At 32.3% G+C, this 26,003-nt stretch overlaps 1 protein-coding gene, 1 long non-coding RNA gene and 2 pseudogenes across 5 annotated transcripts; 3 read left to right on the top strand and 1 right to left on the bottom strand.

Annotated features, from left to right (window-relative positions):
- The first annotated feature begins 2,331 nt into the window (after positions 1–2,331).
- On the top strand, positions 2,332–4,953 carry LOC111296498 (protein OCTOPUS-like). The gene has a single exon (XM_022890847.2). The coding sequence runs from the start codon at positions 2,708–2,710 to the stop codon at positions 4,751–4,753; it is 2,046 nt and encodes a 681-aa protein (XP_022746582.2). The 5' UTR covers positions 2,332–2,707; the 3' UTR covers positions 4,754–4,953.
- Positions 4,954–6,748: 1,795 nt separating this feature from the next.
- On the top strand, positions 6,749–9,535 carry LOC149515935 (uncharacterized). 2 transcript variants are annotated; one of them, XR_016326215.1, is made up of 3 exons: positions 6,772–8,071; positions 8,586–8,701; positions 8,794–9,535. It is a non-coding gene; the product is annotated as an uncharacterized LOC149515935 (long non-coding RNA). The 2 variants fall into 2 exon arrangements; XR_016326214.1 differs by having other exon boundaries at positions 6,749–8,071; positions 8,586–9,535.
- On the bottom strand, positions 8,078–9,393 carry LOC111297856 (uncharacterized; annotated as a pseudogene). The gene is made up of 2 exons (XR_016326213.1): positions 9,069–9,393; positions 8,078–8,956 (listed from the first exon to the last, which is right to left on the bottom strand). The product of XR_016326213.1 is annotated as an uncharacterized LOC111297856 (transcript).
- A 10,127-nt stretch (positions 9,536–19,662) lies between the features above and the next one.
- On the top strand, positions 19,663–22,894 carry LOC111296566 (laccase-4-like; annotated as a pseudogene). Its single transcript, XR_016326309.1, has 6 exons — positions 19,663–19,904; positions 20,581–20,724; positions 21,147–21,391; positions 21,517–21,653; positions 21,745–22,669; positions 22,765–22,894. The product of XR_016326309.1 is annotated as a laccase-4-like (transcript).
- Positions 22,895–26,003: the final 3,109 nt, after the last annotated feature.

Below are 26,003 nucleotides of genomic sequence, written 5' to 3' on the forward strand. Positions count from 1 at the left end.
TTTACCTTTTCTTTAATCCCTCTTTCTTTTGCTAACCCTTTATTTGTTTAAAATGTTTCATCAACCATGGTTAATGAAATAATTGGTCAAAGATAGAACAAAGGGTCATAGTGATTAAAAGCAAGAATCATATCTAATTTTAATGCATGAATATGCAAACTAAAAATGTGGGGTGACTTTGACAATTTCAAACGAATTAGGTTCTAGAAAAAAAAATCATGTTGTGAAATCAAATTACAATGGAATGTGAAAGTTACATCAAGTTCTTTAATAATGTGTTTTCCCATGTTTTGGAATCCTTTAAAAAAAATTATAGTAAAGATTTTAAAAAGATATACGAATAAAAAAAATAGGAGTAATTTACGATTTTCTAGAATAAATTCTATGGAAAAAAGAGGCTTATCAAATTGAAACAAAAAAGTGATAAAAAAAAAGTAACCAAAAAATGAAAGTAATTTTTCCTAAATGATTTTGCAAATCTCACAAGCAATTAATACTTCTTTCATATTGATTATGTAACTTAAGATTTAGTGGTTAAAGAGTTTAATGGAGGTTGAGAAGGGCAGCATACATGATCTGTCATTAAAAAAAAAATTTAAAAGATGTTGGAGATAATATTTCAAACGTATTTTTATATTTAAATAAATAAAAGATATTAGAAAAAAAGTGAGAAAAACGTCAAAATAATTTTAAAAAATGTAAAAATAGAGTAAAATAATCAAAGTCATTACTATTTGACTTAACCTCATGTTTTATATCTCAAGATTGATGATATAATTGATTGAATAATTATACATAAATCGTTTGATTAAAATTATCATTAATGTATTCGAAATTATTATTTACGTGATTATTGAAGTATAATATATATGTTTTGAGAAATTCTCTTATATTCAAACTTACTTATTGGAAATACATATTTTTTTTTCAGAGAATTATAAATTTATATGTAAGTGTTCATTATTCGATCACTTATATATATATGCATGAATACTGATTTTGTTTTTAGTTTAGTAAAAAAAAAAATAATTTTTTACGAGAGAGAGAGAGAGAAAAAAGCAGGTCGCCCTTTTCAATAAATGGCTCAGCTGACCGGGGGAACCTAAGGCCAATGTACTTTGGCCATGCATTATTGTTTTTGTACGCTGCTCCATCATTTTATGTACCGTTCACTAATTATAAAAAGGCAAAGAAAAATGATAAAAGAAAACCAAAGAAACGACGTCATCTTAACTCATGTAGCACTAGTTTAGTTATTCTCTCAGGCTCTGCAAAAGCTGAACGACCCCGTTTTGCTTTGACAAAGTTGGTCTGGGGAACAGAGTGACCTTTGCTAGGTACATGTTGATCAATTGGTGAGACAATCTCTGAATCCACAAAATAAATCCAAATGGGAAAACCATACCCCAAGAATTGAACTTATTTGGAAGCCAACAAAAAAATTTAAAGAAACAGAAAAAGAAAGCCAAAAAACAAAAAGAAACTCAAAACAGGAAAAAGGGAAAGTAAAAAAAAAAAAAAAAAGAAAGAAAGAAAGCGAAATGTGAGAAAAAGAGGCACCATTTCACCCCAGCCCCAACCCCTTCTCTGGTGTGATGGCGTGGTTTGCTTTTGCTTTTTCTCTGGACAGGAATCTTTGAAAATCCAAAGCATCCCTCAAACAAAGAAAATTTCAACAAAGCTGAAAGCAAAGCAAAAAAAAAAAAAAAAAAACATTATAGTTATTGTTAAAGCAAGTTAAAGGGTTTGTAATGCGGGCACCCCCACCCCCAACCCTATTTCTATCGGCAATTATGGCTGATAAACTCACCTTGATTTTGCTAAGATTTGCTTGCTAGAAAAAACAGTCGATTTTATCCTTTGATCCCATTCTTGATCTAACATGGAGGCAATATATATTCGTTATATTTTTTATGACTCATTTTAAAAATAACTAATTCATAAGACAGTTAAAGTATTTCTGAAAAATTATAACAAATTCGAATATTTAGACTACAAAGGATTTAACTTATTTATTTAGTTTTCACACAAGAATTTGATTGATTTTCGACATTCTAATGCATTAGAAAGAGGCATTAAAGTCTAAAACCTGAATCCAATTTGGGTTGATAATGTCAACTTAAGAACCAAACTTTGGATCCATGATAAAGCAAAGGAACATAAGTTATTACTTGATAAAATTAACCATGCTAAAATGTTAGATTTGATTTTAGGACAAAAAGAGAGTTAAATCTCAAAAGACCAAACTGATTCCGGTTACTTAATTTAGTTTGGTCCTTGTGCTATGGTGCTTAAGACCAGACAAGTAGGCCCAAAACAGTCATTCGAGTAGCGGGTGCCCCTAGAAAAACTAGTTACAGGTAAAAGCAAGCAAAGCAAAGCTCAACGAAAAAGAAAGGGAAAGCAAAGATAGAAAGAAAGAGAAAGGAGAGGATCAAAGGAGCAGTGAACTATGAAGCGAGTTCAGTAGTGTCTAGCTACGCTGAGATTTTCTTTTCTTTTCTTTTCTCTTATTATTTCTCTTTCTTTGCTAATTTTTCCCGCTGCTCCCATATTTCTCTTTCTCTTTGTTTCCTCTCACTTTCCGTTGGAACCAAACAGTTTTCACGCGCTCAATCCGAAAAAAAAAAAAATACTCCCTTTCTCTCAAGTTTTCCATTTTTTTTTCTTTTATTGAAGCTAATAATATGAGCAGAGTGCTCATTTCATGTTACTACCGGTTATGAATCCCAACGTGGAGCCACCAAATCCAGCATTAGCACCGCCGCCACAACCTCCGCAGCCGCACCGTCCATCCACTTCCTGTGACCGCCACCCTGAAGAGCATTTTACTGGCTTTTGCCCCTCATGCCTCTGCGAACGTCTCGCTGTTCTCGAGCCTTCTTCTTCTTCTTCTTCTTCTCGGAAACCACCCATCGCCGCCACTACTTCGACCGCCACCGCTGCACTTAGAGCCATTTTCAAGCCTTCCGGAGTAGGTGGTACGCGAGCCGGGTTTTTCCCCGAGCTCCGAAGGACAAAGTCCTTTTCGGCCTCAAAAAACGAGGCTTTCTCTGGGGTTTTTGAGCCTCAGAGGAAATCTTGTGACGTTAGGGTTCGGAACACGCTTTGGTCACTCTTTTATCAAGACGACGAGAGGAACCCACATAAAAAAGAAGCAGCTGGAAACGGAAGGTCTTCTGAAATTGTTGAGGTTGAAGCACGAAATTTAGGTTCTTCTTCAAGTGTTGTTCAAGGTCCTGTTTTTGAAAGCAAAGAGGAAGACAAAACTGAAAGTGAAACTGATCACGAAGACGATATAGAGATCATAGAAGAACTACCCAATGTGGTTGTTTCTACTGCGAATTTAATCAAAGATAAAGTTGACGAAATTGTGGAAGAATACGAGAAGGAACTGTGTCAAGAAGAGGAGCTGAAGCCCATGAAGGACCATATAGATCTTGATTCGCAAACAAAGAAGGCTTCTGGAAGAGATTTTAAGGAGATTGCTGGGAGTTTCTGGTCAGCTGCATCAGTTTTCAGCAAGAAATTGCAAAAATGGAGGCAAAAACAGAAGCTTAAAAAGAGTAGAAATGGAGGTGGGTCAGCGAGATTGCCAGTGGAGAAGCCGATTGGAAGACAATACAGAGAAACCCAATCGGAAATTGCGGATTATGGGTTCGGGAGAAGGTCTTGTGACACGGATCCCAGGTTTTCTCTTGATGCTGGGAGGATGTCATTTGATGCAGCAAGGATGTCATTTGATGCAGCAAGGATGTCGATTGATGATCCAAGATATTCTTTTGATGAACCAAGGGCTTCTTGGGATGGGTATTTGATTGGGAGAACGTTTCCGAGAATGCCCACAATGGTTTCTGTTGTGGAAGATGCTCCAGTTCATCATGTTACGAGGTCTGATACTCAAATCCCTGTGGAGGATCCGCCGGCTATGAATTCTATCGATGAGGATGAATCTCTTCCTGGAGGGTCAGCTCAGACAAGGGATTATTATTCTGATTCTTCTTCTAGGAGAAGAAAGAGTTTTGATAGGTCCAGTTCTATTAGGAAGACTGCTGCAGCTGTAGTGGCTGAAATCGATGAAATGAAGTCGGTTTCTAATGCAAAGGTTTCTCCTACAACTGTTGATTATTTCCATGGACCTAAACTCGTTGTGCCGGATAAGGATTCCAGGGATTCAAACTCCAATTCTTTGAGGGATGATTATTCCGAGACTTTTGAGATTGGCTTTAGAGACAATGCGTCTATGATTGGGAATGGGGAACGGAAAGGGTCGACTAAGAAGTCGCGGAGGTGGAGTATAGCTTGGAACATTTGGGGCTTCATTCACAGGAGGAGTGTTAACAAAGATGAGGATGAAGATAGATATGGTAGAGCTAATGGTGTGGAGAGGTCGTATTCAGAATCTTGGCCCGAGTTGAGAGGGGAACGGAATGGAGATGTGAGAGCGGGTTTTAATCCGAAGGTTTTAAGGAGCAACAGCAGCGTAAGCTGGAGGAATTCTAGCAGTTTTGGTGGATCGTTTGGTGGTACAAGGAGGAACTGTGTTGAGTCAAATGGTGGGCATAGTAAGAAGAAGAGAGATGAGTGTGTGTTGGAGAAGAATAGGAGTGCAAGATATTCACCAAATAACATTGACAATGGACTGTTAAGGTTCTACTTGACACCGATGAGGGGCAGCCGGAGAGGTGGATCAGGCAAAAGCAGGGCAAGCCATGCACATTCTATTGCTAGGAGCGTACTGAGGTTGTACTGAATTTGAGATTCATAAGGTGTTTCTTTGGTTTAATGTTGTTAATTTTGCTGCATTTGTTGTGTAATCACACATGCCTATGTATTCTTGCTGGTTGGTTGGATAAAAAAAAAAAAAGTACCCTAAAATTGTTGCCTTTCTTGTGAGTGGCATGCTTCTTCCACTATTCAAGTAACAAAATTTTCTGTGTTTCTTGTTTCTAATCGCATTTTGTTAAAACGTTTGGAGTCTTTCCTTTCTTCTGTTCTGTTCTAGTGTGCTTTTTTACCAGAAAAGGCATGGACATACAGAATATGCCCAACTAAAATAGAGATGTGTTATTTCTTTGCCTTACGCATAGTTGGTTGATAGGTGGTGAAGGCTGCAAATTTGTAAGAGCATGTTTTCTAATGGCATTTGGCATGTTGTGTACCGTTGTGGAAGTGGGTGTGGAATGTGGATGTGGGCTCATGCCACCCTTGAAGTTGCTAATTGTCACAAATCAATCCATGCAGGACAAGAAATACGGCTCCATATCAACTGATTAAACTAACTTCCATGCAAGCCTTGAATAAGAAATTGGCGCGTAGAGCCCCTGAATAAGAAATTGCTCGATCTTGGTCTTATTAATCTATCTTGGGATCATTACTGCAAATTGATGTGGTTCAACTTCTTTGATTAACATTATGTAGTGGTTTTTTAAATAATTTTAACTTCAATCAGCTCCCTTTTCACAGTTTGCTTTTGAATGTTTCTCGGAGTTTAGGGCTTCTGCTAGTGCATACTTAGCAGCTTTAGACCTTCGATGGCCGGTTTCTTTCAAAACGCAAGGTGGTTCGAAAGCAAGAGGAAGTGCTTCTTTTTTTTTTTTTTTTGAGTTTAGTTGGCTGAACTGAATTAGATGCATGAATGGATCGACGAATAATGTGAATACTGATGGAGCAGGAATAGTTGCCAAATCCATCATTTTATACAACTAAGCAAAAAAAGAAAAAAAAAATCTCATCCTCTTTTTGAAACTTTCCAACAAATTTCAGAGCTTCAATGGTTCACTTTCTCGATTTTGTTTCACTTATGTTAAAGCTCACTGCCTAGCCTATAGCAGGATCCTGCTGGAAGTCCTCAGATGATCATATTTAACAAGCTTCGAGAATTTCAAGCTTTACAAAAGCAGAGATCTCCCGTAACTAAGCCGCAAATCAGCAAATAGTAAACTCTTTTATTTTTTTTCGATTTTTAAATGATATGACAGAAAATACATAAATGTTAGGCAGGGTGTCAACATGGTTAAACTCTGATATTAATTTTCATTAAGAAAAATTTAGTGCATGAATTATCCAATAGATGTTCAAGCAAAAACAGAAATGAAACAAAGCAATGATTATTTCCCCATTAACAAGTTTAATCTTTTCATCTTACCGGGATGCCAAAAAGGAATCAAACCCAACAACATTTTCAGTCAAAGAGTTAGAGATCATGGTTTTTCCTTTTCTCTGAACATGCAAAAGCTCCATCATCAACAAGTTTTTTGCCTCTAAAGTCAAAAGGTGACTAGGAAAGCATCACACCATGTTCCTTCATATAGGAGATAAAAAGAAAAAAGAAGCTCAAAACCCAATGGCTTGTCGAAGAAACTGGCAACTAAGCCAAAATCAGAAGTGGGTTGCAATAATTTAAGATAATTGAGAGCTTATTTGTCAACGTTGGACACTTATGGCGGATCCTCCAAGAGTGATTGTTGCCCTTTAATGCAGCGGAATTTGGTGCCATTTGTTTTTTTAACAAGGGACGAAGGTGATCTCCATTTGGGCTCTGCCTGACTTGCTACAATCTCTAAGGCTTCGGCCCAAATGGTGAAAGGATAGTTGCTAGCCCTTATGTGAGCCCACTCTAGTTCCAATCTGTTCAATGGTGGCCCAAACTTGCTATATTTGAAGGTGGCTAGCCCATACATGTACCCATATAGATATGGGCCCTACCCTTCAAGTTTAAACTTCTCTCGTTTTCTGGTCGCGGGGAACCATTTATCAGTAGCGTGGGCTTAACAGATTAAGTTTCAACCATGCGACTAAGAAATACAGGAAACTACCATATTTTCCATGATCAGTTCACCAAAACCCTCTCGCCATAAGTGAGTTCTCAAGCTTCTCAAATCAGAGAAAAATCCCCACTCTGCACTTGCTCTCTTCTACTCAGCAACTCGCCATCCGGGTTACACCCACTTGCCCGACGTTTTCCACCACATCCTTCGTCCACTAGTCGACTTCCGACTCGTTTCGCACGTGACTAGGATCGTTCAACTCATCGAAACTGGGAAATGTAACGTGGCTTTAACGGTAATAAATGCCTATGCCAAAAACTCAACGCCTGCGAAAGCATTAGATAATGAAGCAAATTTTTGGTTGTGAACCTTGGATTCGATTTTACAGCACTTTACTGAACGCTTTTGCTGAGTCGAATCGTTGGGAACAAGCCGAGTCTCTTTTTAAGCACTTTGAAACAGTGGGCAAAAAAAGTCAAATTTGCAAACTTAATATTTTGATTAAGGTTGCTTGTAAAAGGAAGCATTTTGATCACACGAAGCGGTTATTGGATTGGATTTGTAAAACGGGTTTTCATCCAAATGTGCAAAGCTATGGGACTTTGATTAATGGGCTTGTCAAAGGCGGGAACTTGGTCATTGCTTTGGAATTGTTCGACGAAATGTTTAAGAGAAAAGTGACTCCTGATGTTATGTGCTATAATATAGTAATTGATGGTTTTTTTTTTCAGAAAAAGAGAATTTGTTGAGGCAACTGAGGTTTGGGTAGGTTGTTGGAAGATTCTTCTGCTTATCCAAATTCAGTTACCGATTATATTATGATTAATGGTTTGTGTAAATGTGGCAAGTTTGATAAGTGTTTGAGGGTATGGGAGAGGATGAAGAAGATGCTTCAGATGCAGTTGGCTTCTTGGATGATGTTTTAGACGGTTGAATTCTTCCAACTGTCATTACATGGAGCATACTTGTCCGGGCAGTAGTGACTATGGGCTTCAACATGGCTCTTTGGATTTATTAAGTTCCCATTTATGGATTCTGGCTTTAATCTGAGTGAGAGTCATACACTTCTACGTGGCAGTTCAAAATATTGGGCAACTCTTCCTTACCCAAGAATCCAGAGGAGCAATCTTTGAGCTGCGTACCTTTAAGAGATCCTAAGTAATTTACAAGTTCTGGAATCAAGAACTGGTATCTTTGTCATTCAGAGGAGTTACTAGACGTGCATGAGAGGATGGTTTATGCCAGGAAAATTCTTTCAGAATGACTGGAGGTATGGAGGCATGAGCACCTAAAGGCTCAAGGTCAAGTTCCTATAAATGGCTTTTATTCTCCCTCTTGTTTGTGCTTTGTTGCCTTCCTAACTGTTAATCAATTACCTTTTAACAACATGCCAATTCTTGAAGGCTGGATTTATATTCTTTACAGTTTAGATATCTTGACATGAAATTGCACTCTCCTATTTGACATAAGCTTACCTTCCCAGTTGGATATTCCAACTTGTTGTTTTCCGGTACAATGAGTTAGAAAAACTTCATAAAGCATCAGATTGGAAACTCACATTGGTTTTGGTGATTGCAGCCATGTCACTAAGATCAGATGTTGATGATGCAAAAGAAAAGTTGCTTGATGTATCAAACCCACGTATTAAGTTATTACTTGGGGTTATTAGATCATGCCATATTTACCTAAATAGTAATGGATAACAGCTATAGCAGAAGTTTGTTAGATTAGATATAAGAAGAGCCTTTACTTATTGTTTTCTTCTTTATTTACTGTTTTTTTTTTTCTGCTTCTGATAATAATGTCTGTTCATAGATGAACTGAGAAAATAAAGCGAGTAAAATAGCTCCAAGAACTGCAACTTTTCGCCAATCGGATGAAGAGATGAAGGAGTCTGCATTTTCAATGACTAGCAGAGCAATTAGAGCAAGGTAGACATTCCTCCTAGTTTTTAACCCAACCTTTTCTTTAGTATTCTCCTTAATCTTCTCCCCATCTTCCTTTGCTTTTGCCTTGTCTGTAGGCTTTTTCTCTGTCAGGTTCTTAAAGAACAACCCTTCATTGCTGTCTTTCTCAATTTGACCTTCGAATTATGCTAATTGGTCTTCAGTCTTCTCCGTCTCCTGTCTGTTCAATTCTTGGGATTCTTCTAAGGCTTGCATTTGGCTGTCAATGTTCTCCATTATCTGCTTAGAACAAATGAATAAGAAATGGGTTGTCAAGGAGATTGCATCTCAACCAAAACACTCTTCTTTCTCTACTTAACATAGACAATTAAGAGTGCTCTAAAGACCCTACCCATTAACCGGCTTCTTCAAGTCCTCTGAGAGCGTCTTCTCCAACTTTATCAAACTCAGCATTGGCTTCTTCAGCAAACTGGGTGAGATAGCCAGATCGTTCATCCAAGTAGTCAGTGAGATGAACTTTTTGAGCCTGTAGCATTGCTATTTGGGCAAGCAGCTCCTGCTTACGAGTGTCTCCTTCTGGTGATGAGGACCCGGGATCAGAATCATTGGATTGGGTGAGACGGGATGGAATTCTTTGTGTATGCCAAGCTTTTTGTGTGGAGAAAAGCTTGCTTACTGGGGGCAAAGGAGGCTTGAATGGCTTTGAATGCAATCATCTTTTCCCTGTTTTCTCAGTGGAAGAAGGAAAGACAAGATGCTTCATTTGTATCTTCTATTTACACTGGAAGCTTTCCTGAACCTCCCATTTTGTGTGCATTATCTACTTTTGCCTTATAATAATAAGACTGAGTTGGCTTTTGGTTCGGTTCCATTAAATGATCCATAATTTACCCAGTAAAAGCCCATCTGGACATGGCTTTCTGATTTGATTATTCTGTAACTTTTCTTGCTACAGAACTTGAGAATCACTCCCTAATCTCCTTACAATAATTATCTCAACACCAAGCACCTTCACCAATAAGTTGTCTTCTATACTACGAATTAATGAAATTTGATTCACCAAAATAAACCAAAAGATTATATCTTTAAATCCATCAATCAATGGTCTCTGAAAATGATAAAATGAACTCCAAGGGTACTTCTCAAGCTTCATTTTCCAAACAGTTACTCTCTATCTTCACTTGAAATTGAAAATGACAAAGGAAAATTAATAATTATATTACAATGTCACATTTTTTTTTCCTGCAAGTCACTGCCAATATAGTCAACTACGCAAAACAATTAAATGTTCTATTTCTTGCATCCTAAGCAAAAGGCTGATAAAATCTGTCTGAATGTTCATGCATCAACAATTAGTCAAAGCTAGAAAATATGCTTAATTCACATTCTATTTGCTTACCTAAACTTCATCCGTTCAAAATAACGTGCTCTGAGAAGCTTAATCAAGCTCTGAAAGTGAAACAAAATCTACAGTCTGACCAGAGAAACAAAAGACTTTGAGCCAAAAAGGAAAACTGGTTGTATGATTTTTTTTTTGTAAATTACATGTTTAATCATTCAATCTTAGAGTTTTTTATTTTGATCATTTAACTATGAAAATTACAATCTGGTTATAACTTTTAATATATTAGTGACCAAAATAAACGTTTAATTAATGAATTAGTTAATTAATTATTTAATTATTTTGGACTAGATTTTTTGCAAGATTAAATATTTTCACGTGGCTTCAACCTTCGACTAGGAGTAATTTGGACTCATTTCCAAGCGTGTTCATCATAATCTGGTAGCTAACCTTTGACCTTAATAGATATTTGGCTTCAAATGAATAATCCACCTATTTTAACAACTATTATTGTCACGTCCTGATACCAAAACGCAATATAATCATATTATTTTGAAGTAAACCTCAAAGTAATAAGAAAATTTTATTTTAATCATTCTAAAGTTCATCAATAAACTAATATAGTCTGTCAAGTAAAATCTATATATTTAATCTAACTAATGATACATCTCTATATATCCAAATGCAAATCATATAAAAATACAAAACAATTTTATAAGATCTCATTGGCCAACATTATCTTTGATGATTAAGTAATCTTTTCCATTTGATCTTCTAACTTTTCACAAAACTAAGCAAACTTATCACTTATTTATTTGTAAAGAAAAAGTAAAAAGAAAATGAGCATTTTCATACGTATATAGCTCAACAAGTATAAGCTCACACATTTTATCGGATCAAATATCATTTTCATATTTATTATATAGATCATTCTAAAAACATTTATCAACTCATAATGTCAAAAATAATTCAAACATCAGCATTCTGTCAAGCATTCATAGTTCATAAATCAATATAAAAACATATCATCAAATCATGGATCAATTTAAAAAAATAATCATAAATCATCATTATCATTCATTTATCGTTAGTTATAGTCACTGCTATCGTGACATTGATCGTATCGACAATTTCATCATCATGATCATTACTAATTATTATAACCCACTAGCTAGGGCCTTACGCTAACTACTATAACCCGTTAGTAGGGTCGTATAATCATGTCTATGCTAATTATTATAACTCGTTAGCCAGGACCGTAGAACTAGTTCTGGTGTCGATGATCCCACTTCTCAGGGATGTAAAAACGTAGTTATCATAAAATCGTTCTTTAAAAATAAATAATTTTTTTCATTTCATTTATAAGTACGATCCATCGTTTATATAGAGAAGCACAAAATAATCATATGTTTGATCATATTTTCATACATTGTAAATAATGAAATAAAATATTCATTCATTTAAAAACATACATATATATATATATAGATTCGAAAAATAAGTAAAATGTGTGAGATTCTACTTACCTCATTTCGATTCTACCACTTAGTTTTTTCCCCAAAATAATTAATGACCTATTCAAGATAATTTCAACATAATAAAAATTACTCAACCCATTTCGAGACCAATGATACTAAAAACAATTAAGTTAAACAAGGGTTAACTCAACTAATTAATACTAACAACCTGAGCTTCTTTTACTAAAACAGCCATATCTCAAGATATCCAATCAGAATTAAGATCTCTTTAATTTGTTAGAACCTAGACTTGATAAGCTTTCTAACCATATATAGCCCACCTCGTAATTCTCTGTAAATTAACTATAATAATTTTTTAAATCCATATCATGTGTTGCTATCAGATAGCCTGTATACATTCTAATAAAAATTACATATTTATTCATAGAAAACTTCAAATTCAATTCCGCTTATTTCATTAAAAAGTAAACTTAAGCTTTCCAAATATATATGACTTAATCTGTAAATCCTTGTATAAAAATTAAGATAATTTTTAAAATTTAACCTTGATGTTGCTACCTTATAGGCTACATATCCTTAAATAAAAATTAGACAACTCTCCATAGAAAACTCAGATTCGACTTCTGTTTATTTCATTAAAAAATAGATTCAACAAGCTTTCCAGCAATATAAAATACTTATAGTAATAATCTATCAATTAATACAAAATTCTATTTTAATTCACTGTTATAGATCATAGAGTCTCATCCAAAAATATAATTTCTCATTTAATTTTTAAAAACTTAAATCCTCACTTTTAGCTTTTAAACTCCTTTCAATAATCATCAATAAACCTTAAAAACATGAAATAAACAAAGCCCAATAATTTACCCAAATAGATCATGAAGATTAACGAAAGATTTCATAATTTTTCTTGATTTTTCTATCAAAACTTTAACTCCATATAACAACAATCAATATGATATTTTTTTTTTAAATAAAAAGAGGGCATATACTCACCTTTAGGGAATTAACTTGATTGTAGCCTCTGATTTTAAATCTCCAACTTGATTTTTCATGCTTTCTTACCCTAAGAAAAATGAAAAAGAAGAACTCTAATTTCTTTTGTGTTTCATGATACTAAGTATTTTCTTTGGTAAAACACTCAACCATTTTTTCTTTAGTAATTAACCTCTTAATTAACTTAATGGGCTTTAGTAATAATCTAGCCCAATTATTATTTGGGCTGGGATATTACATTTTCTCCATTTATAAAAAGTTTCATCCTCGAAACTTAATTTACAACTATATCTTATTCCTTCATTTTTGAAATCATTTTGCTTGCTGTATAATTGTTTCATTAAACTTTTATAAAGGTAATAATTTCATTTCAAAACTTGTTCTTTCCAATCAAATATATGAATAAGATAATTTCAATATGTTAAAACTTATATCATCCTTAATTTCTAAATACTCATATCCAATCACATAGCTTGGATTAAAAACATATTTTCTCACCATAGATTTGTAATATAAAATGTATAATAGATATTTGAGGTGGTAAGATTCTTTATATTGAACTTCTTTCACTTTATAAAGAACTTCAAATGTCCTTGCATAATGTAAACTTAACATTCCTTACCTTATAATCATCGTAACACTTGTAATGATGACACATTTGAGTACAAATGATTAATCACTTGAAGGTACAAAATTTATCTCTGAATTTCAGTATAATTCTTTTGCTTATGTGAAACCATTGCTTAATCAACCAAAATTTATAAACCATTTGTTCCATAAACTTAAGAAATAAAAGTTTTTCTTTTTTGTCCTTATGCCAATTAGTTTAAAACTTAGATCTACTTTTATACAAAATCTCAAAATGAATCATTGAATATTTATCTTATGACTAATGTTATAAAAAAATTTCTCTTCAATTCATGACATAAGCACTTCTTAAAAGAATGTCAATCAATGATAAAACCTTAAAAAATAAAGAGAACATAAAATATTCTTGCCCAAATCCATTAGTCCTTATTTATTAAAGATTCATCACTTTCTTAACTAACAATAGCAAAAAAAAAAAAATTAAAATTAAAATTAAATCAGGCTTTTACTACGCACTATGATATTTTCTTTCAATAAAATTCAAACAAATTAACCTTAATAACATTGTTTCATAACAACAAAAACATATGTCTATAAATTTTCATGTAATTCACTTTATGCCAGGTATTCATAACCAAACAATGTTAAAGTTGAATACCAGTATCACCAAATCATTTAGTCACCAAAAAGATATCACATAGTATTTTAATTTTATTTTCTTCTTCATTGACTATATGAAATTTTCTATCAATTAACTGTTATAAAACATATGAAATCAATGCAATAAATCATATACATAAATTTATACCATATAAATTCAAACATAAATATTTGGTTATCCAAGTTGTCTCCAATTTTGAATATTGTTCTTTCTAATTTAATATACCAATTATCATATAACAACTAATTTTTCATAATCCCTACAAACATCATAATGTCTCAAATTCTCTTTTACCAAATATATTGCTATCAATTTTGAGTCCAAGTTAAAACCTATGTATCATAACTCATAAATAAAATTCTCTTATAGAATTTAAACGATAAAAACTCCAAATACTTGAATTGGCACCAAAAGTACAATATGAACAATAGCCAAATACATCACATTGTTTTAGAAATTTTTTCAATTTTCTTTAAAATTGAATACATGCTCAGAAATCACCAAATACACAAAATCATCACTTATAAGATTTTAAACAATCTTTTGCACTTGTAAGATTTCAAACAATCATTATTAATCAAAACATATATATTTTTCTATAAATCATTTACTTCTTCAAAATCAACTTCTTTACTAAATCATTTAGATAACCATACCTTTAATTTATATCCACAAATTTAATTCTTTGCTAAGTACACAACCTTGTACCACAATAGGTAATGTTCTCTATAAATATAAATTTTGAAGGAATCCAATAGTATACTTCAATTAAAAACTATAACCACAAACTAATCACTTTAGCCATTAAAAAAGTACACCCCAAAAAAGAAATTTAATGATCAAACTTCAAATTAACTATACAAATATTCAACTCGTATGATCAAACCTTAAATACTTTCTCAATAAAAATGTAAAATCAAATAAAGTGAATATCCTTCTTTACGAATATAAAACTATTTACCACAATTATAATATTTCGGACTAAATCCATCAAAATAAATTTTCAAACATTATAATCCATAAATAATTACTTTAAAATTTCAACATATCATTTTATTCTAACTCTAATATTCTATACTTTTAATTCCAATAATGTACACTCATATACCACTCTTAATCTATGGTTAAGGATTTACTTAACACTTATCAAATACTTCAAAATCTCATTAAGTCAAAGGTCTTTTTTCAAACCCATAGGATTTCCAATTATCAAATCATTCTCTTAAATAATCTTTTAATTCATAAAATATGTCTAATTATAAGTCGCATCGAAAATCTTTTCAACTTATAAAATTGTACTATATCAAGGTAATTACACTTTCTCTTAACTACAAGATCCAAAAGTAATATGTAAATATCAACCAAAATAATTACACCAAGAATTCATTGAATAATTGATTCCTCAAAATTCATTAAAACTTTAACTACTCTAAAATTCATCGAATCATTTACTTATACTCACCACTATAGTATATGGATCAAAGTTATGTCTTTGAAAAATCATCACATTATTTAGAAGTCATCATCTAGATTATTAAAAATCTTCACATAGTATTTGGATCATAATCGTGCTCGTATTATAACTCTTTCAATATAAGGATCATACACTATGTTCTTAGAAAATCATCGTGAATCTAATTGTCATAATCTAACTTCTTAAAAATCTCAAAAAATCATAATTGTAGTTCTTAAAAAATTCTCAAAATCATAATATAAGCTCTTTAACCTTTCATATAGTTTAAAGATCATAACTTGAACTCTTAGAAAATCTTCAAGAAACATAACTTAGGCTTTTAAAGAAAATCTCATCATAGTTTAACTTTTAAAATTTTTTTAAAGATCGTAACTTAAGCTCTAATACCATCTTATGTCACACCCTTAGACCAATACGTAACACAGCAATATTATCTTGAAGTAAATTTCAAAGTAATACAAAGCATTCTTTCTTAATCTTTCTAAAATTCATCAATAAACTGATATAGTCTAGCAAGTAAAATCTATATCTTTAATCTAACTAATAATACATTTTTATATATCTAAATACAAACCATATAAAAATACAAAATTATTTCATAAGATTTCATTGCCAACATTGTCTCTAATGACTAAGTAATACAAAGCATTCTTTCTTAATCTTTCTAAAATTCGTCAATAAACTGACATAGTCTAACAAGTAAAATTTATATTTTTAATCTAACTAATAATACATATTTATATAACCAAATACAAATCATATTAAAATACAAAACCATTTCATAAGATCTTATTGACCAACATTGTCTCTAATGACTAGGTAATATTTTTCATTTGATCTTCTAACTTTTTACAAAACTAAGCAAACTTATCACTTACTCATCTCTAAAGAAAAAGTAAAAGAAAAATAAGCAAACCACAACTCAGCAAGTATAGGCTCACACACCTTACCGGATCAAACATCATTTTCATACGTATTATATAGATCATTCTAAAAACATTCATCAATTCATAATGTCAAAAATAATTCAAAAATCAGCATTCTGTCAAGCATTCGTGGTTCATAAATCAATATCAAAACATGTCACCAAATCATGGATCAATTTGTAAAAATCATCATAAATCATTATTGTCGTTTATTTATCGTTAGCTATGGTCACTGTTATAACCTGTGACATTGATCGTATCAATAATTTCATCCTTATGATCATTGCTAACTATTATAACCCGCTAGTCAGGGCTTTACACTAACTACTATAATCCGTTAGCAGGGTCATATGATCATGTCTATGCTAACTACTATAACCCGTTAGTCAGGGTCGTAGAATTAGTTCTGGTGTCAATGATCCCACTTTTCAGGAATATAAAAATGTAACTACCATAAAATCATTCTGTAAACATAAATTATTTTTTTTCATTTCATTCATAAGTATGATCCATCATTTATATAGAGAAATGAAAAATAATCATATGTTTGATCTTATTTTTATACATCGAAAATAATGAAATAAAATATTCATTCATTTAGAAACATACATATATACATAGATTCAAAAATAAACACAGTATGTGAGATTTTACTTACCTCATTTCGATTCTATCACTTAGTTTTACTCCCAAAATAATTAATGGTCTATTCAAGATAATTTCAACTTAATAGAAATTAATCAAACCATTTCGAGACCAATGATGCCAAAAACAATTAAGTTAAATAAAGGTTAACTCAACTAATTAATACTATCAACCTGAGCTTCTTTCACTAAAATAACCATATCTCAAGATATCCTTCTAAAATTAAGATCTCTTTAATACAATAGAAACTATATTTAATAAGCTTTCTAACCATATATGGTTCACCTAGTAATTCCTTGTAGATTAATTATAATAATTTTTGAAATCCACGTTATATGCTGCTGTCAGATAGCCTATATATATTCTAATAAAAATTATGTATTTATTCATAGAAAACTCCAAATTCAATTTCGCTTGTTTCTTTGGAAAGTAAACTCAATAAGCTTTCCAAACATATATGGCTTAATCTGTAAATCCTTGTATAAAAATTAAGACAATTTTTGAAATTTAACCATGATGTTGCAACCTTATAGGCTATATATCCTTAAATAAAAATTAGACAACTCTCCATCAAAAACTTGAATTCGACTTCCGTTTCTTTCATTAGAAAATAGATTCAACAAGCTTTTCAATAATATATAATACTTGTAATAATAATCTATCTATTAATAAAAAAATTCTGTTTTAATTCACTATTACAGATCATAGAGTCTTATCCAAAAACATAATTTTTCTTTTAATCTTTAAAAACTCAAATCCCCACTTTCAGTTTTTAAACTCCATTCAATAATCATCAATAAATCTTAAAAACATGAAATAAACAAAGCCCAATAATTTACCTAAATAGATCATAAAGATTAATGAAAGATTTCATAATTTTTTTTTATTTTTTTCTCAAAACTTTAACTTCATATAACAACAATCAACATGATATTTTTTCTTAAATAAAAATAGGGTATATACTCACATTTAGGGGATTAACTTGATTGTAGCCTTTGATTTTGAATTTTCAACTTAATTTTTCATGCTCTCTTACACTAAAAAAGATGTGAAAAAAGAACTCTCATTTCCTTTTTATTTCACGATACCAAGTATTTTCTCTAGTAAAACACTCAGCCGTTTTTTCTTTAGTAATTAACCTTTTAATTAACTTAATGAGTTTTAGTAATAGTCTAGCCCAATTATCATTTCGGCTGGGGTATTACAATTACCCAATTGGCTATGGCAAGCAATGGAAGGAGAGAGGAAGGCAGAATGGATAAAATGGGGTCGGTTGGTTTAGTCTTGGCTTTCAAACAAGCCATTATACTCTGTTGGGTTGCCATCTGATGGAGAACATGAAAGCCATTTCTTAACATCTGATTATCTTGTTTGATAAGGTTGCATCCCATTGCCATTTTGCCATGCTAGGCTACCATGCTTATTCTATACAACATATGTAAGCAATTTTATTCGTATTCGGAGTCTAATGCATGTAATGTCTTGGTATAAATTTCTTCCTATTTTAATAACCATTAACATGTTGTTTGAAAGCTAAATCATCAATGGATCAGGGCGTTTATTTTATTTGGGTTTAATTCTCTTTTTGACGCAATTATCTTGCTTGATTGGACTGGATTATTAATATGAACAACCATTCAGAACTAAAAATGGAACAAATTACCGTTCTTCCATGACAATCAAAGCAGTTCATTTATTGTGGATTGCACGTTTTAATTCTTGGGTGCGACCAAATATGTGAAGGCTTGCAAAATTGCTCTCAGCTTCTGTTAAAAGATGAATTAATGGAAGGCTGAAATGCCACAATCACCAGCGTTGTCTTGATGGTGTTTTGGACCCAACCCCAAACCTAACATTGATCCTCGGGCTGGCAGGCTTCATGCAGTTTATCAAAGCATGAAACGAAATTGTGATCAACTGGAAAACAGCACCAAAGACCAAACTACTATTTATTTTCCAAGAGTTGCAATACCAATTCACTTTCGTGGAGTTTAATCTTGTCTAAAACCTAAAAGGAACAAGGTTTTCCTGGCTGTTCTTTGTCCACGTGACTGCTTGAAATGGTGAAGTGTCTTGGACCACCCTTTTTTACCTTTTTCTTTTTAGGAAAATACCGGTAGTAAAAACTGATGTTTAAGTGTAACTTGTTGAGCTGCCGCCATATTCAATTATCAGAAAACTTGATTTCTTTGTCAATTGTAATAAATTAAAGTTGTATAAAGTCTTCAAAACTGTATAGCTCAGGGGAAAAACTTCAAGAACTGTACCAACCAAAATATTGACATTTACAATATACAGATATGCTATATACCAACAATAACAGGGATATTGAAAATTGATATACAAATGAATATATCAAGATTCTCAAAGAATTGTTGCATTAATGGATATGTCATTATCTGTAGTATTAGAATTATTGTAATCAAGGAATATGAGAGAACAATTGAAACAAGTAAATGGTATATATTTAAGAACTGATCAACTAGACCAGTTGGCCCATGCAATAATGTTGATAAAAATGGTAATTTATAGAACTTGAATAAAACAAATTCAAGTTTTGAGTTCCTTCTGACTTGACCAAATCTGTCTAGCTCTTCCCATTTCAATCTTTTCTGTGTTAATGATTCAAGTAAAAAGTACCCAAGTGGGACAAGAGGTGAATTATTGACCTTCAATTCTAAACCAACCAAATTTCTGATTAAGCTTGTGCTAACTGGAAAGGGCATTAAGAGGTTTAATAACTTGACTTCCATTTATGATTTGGTCCTCAAAAAAAAAGACAACTTTATGTGAAATGCAAGAAATCATGGGAGGACCTTGTTATTTCTCAACAATTCTTGTTTCTGGAGGATACATTCTTCCACCTAACCAAGGAAAAACGACATGGCAGCAATTGGTCTATCACCCTTTAAAAGGGTGCGATGGCCAGTCATACATGACTGCAACTAGGCCGAGGGGACTAAGTGAACAAACAATAACAAAAAAAACAGATCCAGAGATAGAGAGAAAAGGAGAGAAAATGGACTCTTTGATTCGAGTTTTCGTTCTCGTTGCATTCCTCTTACCCGTTCTTGTCAACTGTGCTGTTCGACATTACAAGTTTGATGTAAGTGCATTATTTAATTGTCAACGAGATTGTGTTTATTTGCAGGGGCATAGCCAAAGCCTGGCTAATGGGGTCAGTTGACCCATTGAAATATAAATTTTCTTTAGATAATTAAGGTAATTTTGAGTTGACTCATTAAAAAAGAAATTTAAGGGGTGCATATAATATATAAAAGAAATTTCGAAATCAAATTATAGTAAGTAGAAGGTAGAAATCACTGAATTGTGTTTTGTTTTGAAAAGAATTAACCAAAAATTAAACAAAACCAAGAAAGATATTAATTATTCATTAGCTTTTTTCTACTAAAATTCTTAATTTGTCCATTGTGATTGCAAGCATAGAACGAATATTTTTAGCAATGAATATAATAAAAAAAAGTTTAGGGTATTAGGTATTAAAATTTTTACATTCTTTTATAAAAATGATGCTTCATTAATATATATAACAAAAAGTAAAATTATAAAAGAGTACTGGATATTAAAAAAAAAAACTTATTTTTGAAAGAAAAAAAAAAGACAATATTATAAATTATTGACCTCATTGAGAAAAGTTTCTGGCTACGCCACTGTTTGTTTAAAGCCACTGGACTGAAAGGCACGGTCTGCCCTCTTCAGCATAGATATTTAGAAATTAAACTTCTTGTTAACTGAGTTTGAGGAGTTGGTAACATGCGCATGTGGTAACGAAGAATACAACTAGATTAGGTTCAAGCAAGCCCATTGTCACCATTAATGGTAAGTTCCCAGGGCCAACTTTATACGCCAGGGAGGACGATGCAGTGCTTGTTAAAGTCGTCAACCACGTCAAATACAATGTTTCCATACATTGGTGAGAACCCAAATCCCTGTTTTTTATCCAATGTAAATCGCTATTCACGAATATCTCTGCAAAAATCAAATAGAGAATGTGTAAGACTCCTAATTCCATGTCAAAAGGATGTGTAGATAAGAAATTATATATATATATTTAATATTAAATTTGTGAAGTATTTTTTATAAGATAAAATTGAGAGACTTTTGAGTTAAAACGGATAATACCGTTTTAATATCATTTGTAAATACTCCCACCTAATTTACGAGGTATTATCCATTTTGATCCAAAAATCTTATGATTTTATCTCACAAAAGATATCTCACAAGTTTAAAATTAAATCTCTATATATATATAATTCTTTATCCACACGCGATATATGATCGGAGGCGTTACAGAATAGACTTTTTTTTCATTTGTTTGTTCACTTAATTTTGCAGGCATGGTGTCAGGCAGCTTCGGACAGGTTGGGCGGATGGGCCAGCATACATTACGCAATGTCCAATCCCGACAGGGCAAACCTATGTTTATAACTTTACTATCACAGGCCAAAGAGGCACACTGCTTTGGCATGCGCATATTCTCTGGCTAAGGTCCACGGTCCATGGCGCCATTGTTGTCTTGCCTAAGCGCGGTGTGCCTTATCCATTTCCAAAACCCTACAAGGAAGCAGTTGTTGTGAAAGGTGAGTTCAAATTTCAATTCATTGATGTACCCTCCTGTCAGTGGTTAGGACCAAAATTTTGTGGTCTGGTTAATTATCAAACTTGCACACGTTGGAGTTAATCTAACTCGATGGTTTACTGCCACCCGAGTGGTGGAAATCCGACACTGAAGCTGTGATCAATGAAGCCCTCGAGTCTGGATTGGCTCCAAATGTCTCAGAGACTCAGACGCTTACACAATAAATGGATATCGAGGACCCGTCTCCAGTTGTCCTTCACAGGGTATTTCCCTTCCCTTCCTCTTTTTATCTGATTGCAAAACTTCGTTTAAAACTAAGATCTTTGATATAGAATCTGTTACAATCATATCCAGGAGGTATGACATTGCCAGTTGAAAATGGCAAGACCTATCTGCTACGCCTCATCAATGCTGCACTCAATGAAGAGCTTTTCTTCAAGATTGCTGGGCACAAGCTCACTTGTGGAAGTTGACGCCACATATATTAAACCGTTTAAAACAGATACAGTTATAATTGCCCCAGGATAATCCACCAATGTCCTTGTCTTTGCTGATCAAAATTCTGGCAAGTACTTGGTTGTGGCCTCCCCTTTTATGGACGCCCCAGTTGCAGTCGATAACCGGACTGCAACAGCAAACTTGCACTACTCAGGCACACTTGCCAATACCCCCACAACTCTCACTAGCCCACCACCAAAAAATGTCACACCAGTTGCCAACTACTTGACAGACTCTCTTCGTGCCCTCAATTCCAAACAATTCCCTGCCTTAGTCCCCCAAACTATTGATCACAATCTTTACTTCACTGTTGGACTTAGGATTAATCCCTGTCCTACTTGCAAAGACGGAAATGGCCGCCGAGTGGTAGCTTCTATTAACAATGTGACATTCATTATGCCTACTACAGCCCTACTTCAAGCACATTTCTTCAACATCAGTGGGGTGTTCACCACTGATTTTCCTGGTAACCCACCGCACGCATTTAATTACTCCGGAACTCCACCAACCAATTTGCAAAAAACGAATGGGACAAAGGTTTTCAGGCTGGCTTATAACACTACGGTACAACTTGTTTTGCAAGATACTGCTATCATAGTCCCTGAGAACCACCCGATCCACTTACATGGATTCAATTTCGTCGCCGTTGGTAGTGGACTCGGAAACTACAATCCAAGGACGAATCCTCATAAATTCAATCTTGTCGATCCTGTTGAGAGGAACACAATTGGGGTACCATCTGGTGGATGGATAGCAATCAGATTCCGTACAGATAACCCAGGTACATTGACAATGTTCTGATACTTTCATTATTTTTTTTCCCATGTTTTTGAACCATGAACTTCTCCCTGATCTCGATTTCTTTTGAGTTTTAAGGAGTTTGGCTCTTGCACTGCCACTTGGAAGCGCATACGACATGGGGGCTAAAGATGGCATTCTTGGTGGACAATGGAAAAGGTCCTAATCAGTCACTTCTTCCTCCTCCAGTGATCTTCCAAAATGTTAAACGTGGCAACTATCGACGCCAGCACCGAGATTTCCAGATCGAAAGAGATGTGGAAAGAGGAAAGAGTTTCACATGCTATGGAAACGGAGCTATTTAATAAGCAAAGTGAGAGTTGAGATTGAATAACATTTGTATAGGCATTGTTCTTTTTTTTTTTTTTTGGAATGAATCACAATTTTATTCAAATTCAAACATCTAAAAAGAAACAAAAACACAGTAGCGAGTTTCTAGAAAGATTGTTTTCAAGGGTTTTCACTAGTTTCGTCGTTCATATCAATTTGATTGCCCTGTTTTTTTTCCTTTGACAATATTGTTGAGAGTTTAAAATTTTATGACGAAGAAGGCCTTAGGATTCGAGCAAAATTTAGTCAACATGAATCTACTGGCACCAGGCTGACTCACCCCAAAAACTGGTAAGGTTTTTTCAAAATTATGAATATAATCATTAACTGATCTGAAAATTCGGGATTTTTCAAAGTTCAGGATTTTGATGAATTACCCTTTTCTTTTCTTAATTGTTTACTATCGAGAAGGTTCTTAAAAAATGAGGCCCTCCAATTGTAACAGACACAATCAAATATTGACATGTAAAGAAAAATCATATGAATAGACAAATGACAATGTAGCATACATATATAATGATTTTCTCCTGCTGCCTGTTTGGTCGCTTTAATTCTCTTTCCTGGTTTGCTTGAAAAAAATTTTCATCAATTTTATCCTGCAAGTATCTTCCACACCATGCCTCAACCCTTCTCCATTTCCATGGTCTTTAAAGATAAAACCAAACAAATATTTTCATGAACGTTTGTTGATTAAAATATTTGATTTGAATTGGGCTACTGCGAGCTTCAAAGGAAGATTATTAGTAGATCAATACTTTGGGGTGTGTCTGAAATGGATATGACAATTCGTGTTATCGTATTGTATAAAATATTATATTCGTATAATATTTAATACAAAAATTACGTGTCATAATTTATATCAACACAAAAATATAAAATATAATTTGTTGATTTTATTAAACATATTTGTAGTTTTTATAAAATTTTAAATCATATTATTTTTATATTATTTATTTATATCATATCACTGTATCATATTTTAAATTATAAAATCTAATTTGATCATGTCCTCGCATCAGCTCAATTATTCATCCTAAAGACTTTTAGCTGTCGATTTCTAATTGAAAAAAAAAAAAGACTATATCTTTGCTTTTATGAATTTCATCAAGTTTTTCTCAATAGAAGGGAATAAAAACAAAACCCATCAACAAACTTAACAACATTACTTTCCTTTTTAACAAACTTTATACCCATTTTTTTAATTATATTTATTTGGTTATAAAAAAAAATATTTTTGCTTGCTTTTTCAAAATTCTTTTTCCTAACTATTCTATTGTACAGATTTTGGATTTTCTATTTTTCTTTCATTAAGTAATGACAATCTTAGTATACCTAAGTCTTAACAATAGCCTTTCAACTACAAGGGAGAATCTTCTTTAATTATTTCCTCTTTTTTTTTTCAATTAGTTGAGGCTATTAACAATTGCTGTCATTAATTTGCAGGTAATTTGGAGATAAACATCCCTAATTGTTACTTTAGCAAAGCCAAGCCAATGAGCATTTGATCTGTAGGGCATCCCCATTCACTAGGGAACATTCTCCATGCAGATTCTTGGTCCGTTTTTTTTTTCTTTTATTTTCTTTTCACCGACTTTTGAAAGGGCACTTTCTTTTTGTTAAAGATGCATTTAGACGAGAGATTTCAAGTAAAAAAATTTTAAAATAAAATTATCTTTGTTTATCAAAATAAAAATTAAATTTTTTAAAATTTGTAAAAAAGATTTTAGAAAGTTCAAATTCCTTTTGCAAATTCTACTTAAGAGATAAAATTTGTGAATTTTTTTTGGTTTTTCAATAAGATGTCAATACTTATTATATTTCCCTTTCCTGCATGCCTTTTATTTCTTCAACTCTAACTACCAAAATTTATTTCAATTTTTTTTTAAAAAAAATTCAAGATTAAAAAACATGGCTATAGTTTAGGTTATATCTTAATTATGGATTAATTTGATAAGTTTATATTTGCACTTATGGGAACATATAAAATCTCATTGCTGATGTCAATTAGTACATTAGCTCAATGGCATGCATATTAAATAAATTTTTAAAAATTATGAATTTGAAAATATTTAAATACATATTAAAGAAAAAATTAAATGATAGATTAAAAATTACATTGTACTACAATTTAATTTTTCAAAGGAGTCTTACCCTAATCTAAAAGCATTAAATATGAGTTGACAAAATCAAATTAAAGAATAATATATATCATAAATTTGCAACTGTACTGATCAAACCTGAGTCAAACCAATGATTTATGTGGCTCCTTCTCATAATGTACCTTTCTTTACCAATTAATTAATACATTGTTACTTAACTACAACTCCAAGATATACAATCTATCTATCTAGTCTCAACCATTTCTTTTCATTTTTTTTTTATAAATAATATAGTCTCAACTTGTCTGGTGTAATAATATATGATCAATTTAATATATTAACAAGATTTTTTTTTTTTTTTTTGTAAAAGGTAAAGAGAAAGTATCATTAATATGCAAAAGGATGGAAAGGCCAATATAGTCTATAAACAAATAAAAATCTTTGACAATTCCTTGCATGTAAGTTTCAACTTATGGGAAATTTCTTATTTGTTTTCTCTTTTTCTTTTTTTTTTTTGGAATGCAAAACTTTTTGTCTATGGCACCAATAATGATGGAAAGCTACATCAACAAAAAAGTTAATACTACTATTTGTTTTTGGTGTGATAATGATCCATCAATGTTCACATTCCAATCAATTGCTCCTTCGTATGGTAGCATTTAGCAATTCAATTATAATTTTGCTATAAATTTGCAAGTTATTAATCTTCGTTATACATAATAATGGAAGTCTTGATTTTATAAAAGATCATATTAAAATCTTTTGATTTTATATGATCAAAGGTATTTTAATTTATCGAGTGATTTTAAAAATTATATTTTTTACATCATTTTATGTATTTAAAATTTTATTTTTAAAATATTTTTTAAAAAAATAAATCAATTAATA

Source organism: Durio zibethinus, chromosome 12, assembly GCF_047325235.1.
Source record: "Durio zibethinus cultivar Kanyao isolate XHJ-2024 chromosome 12, ASM4732523v1, whole genome shotgun sequence".
Taxonomy (NCBI): Eukaryota; Viridiplantae; Streptophyta; class Magnoliopsida; order Malvales; family Malvaceae; genus Durio; species Durio zibethinus.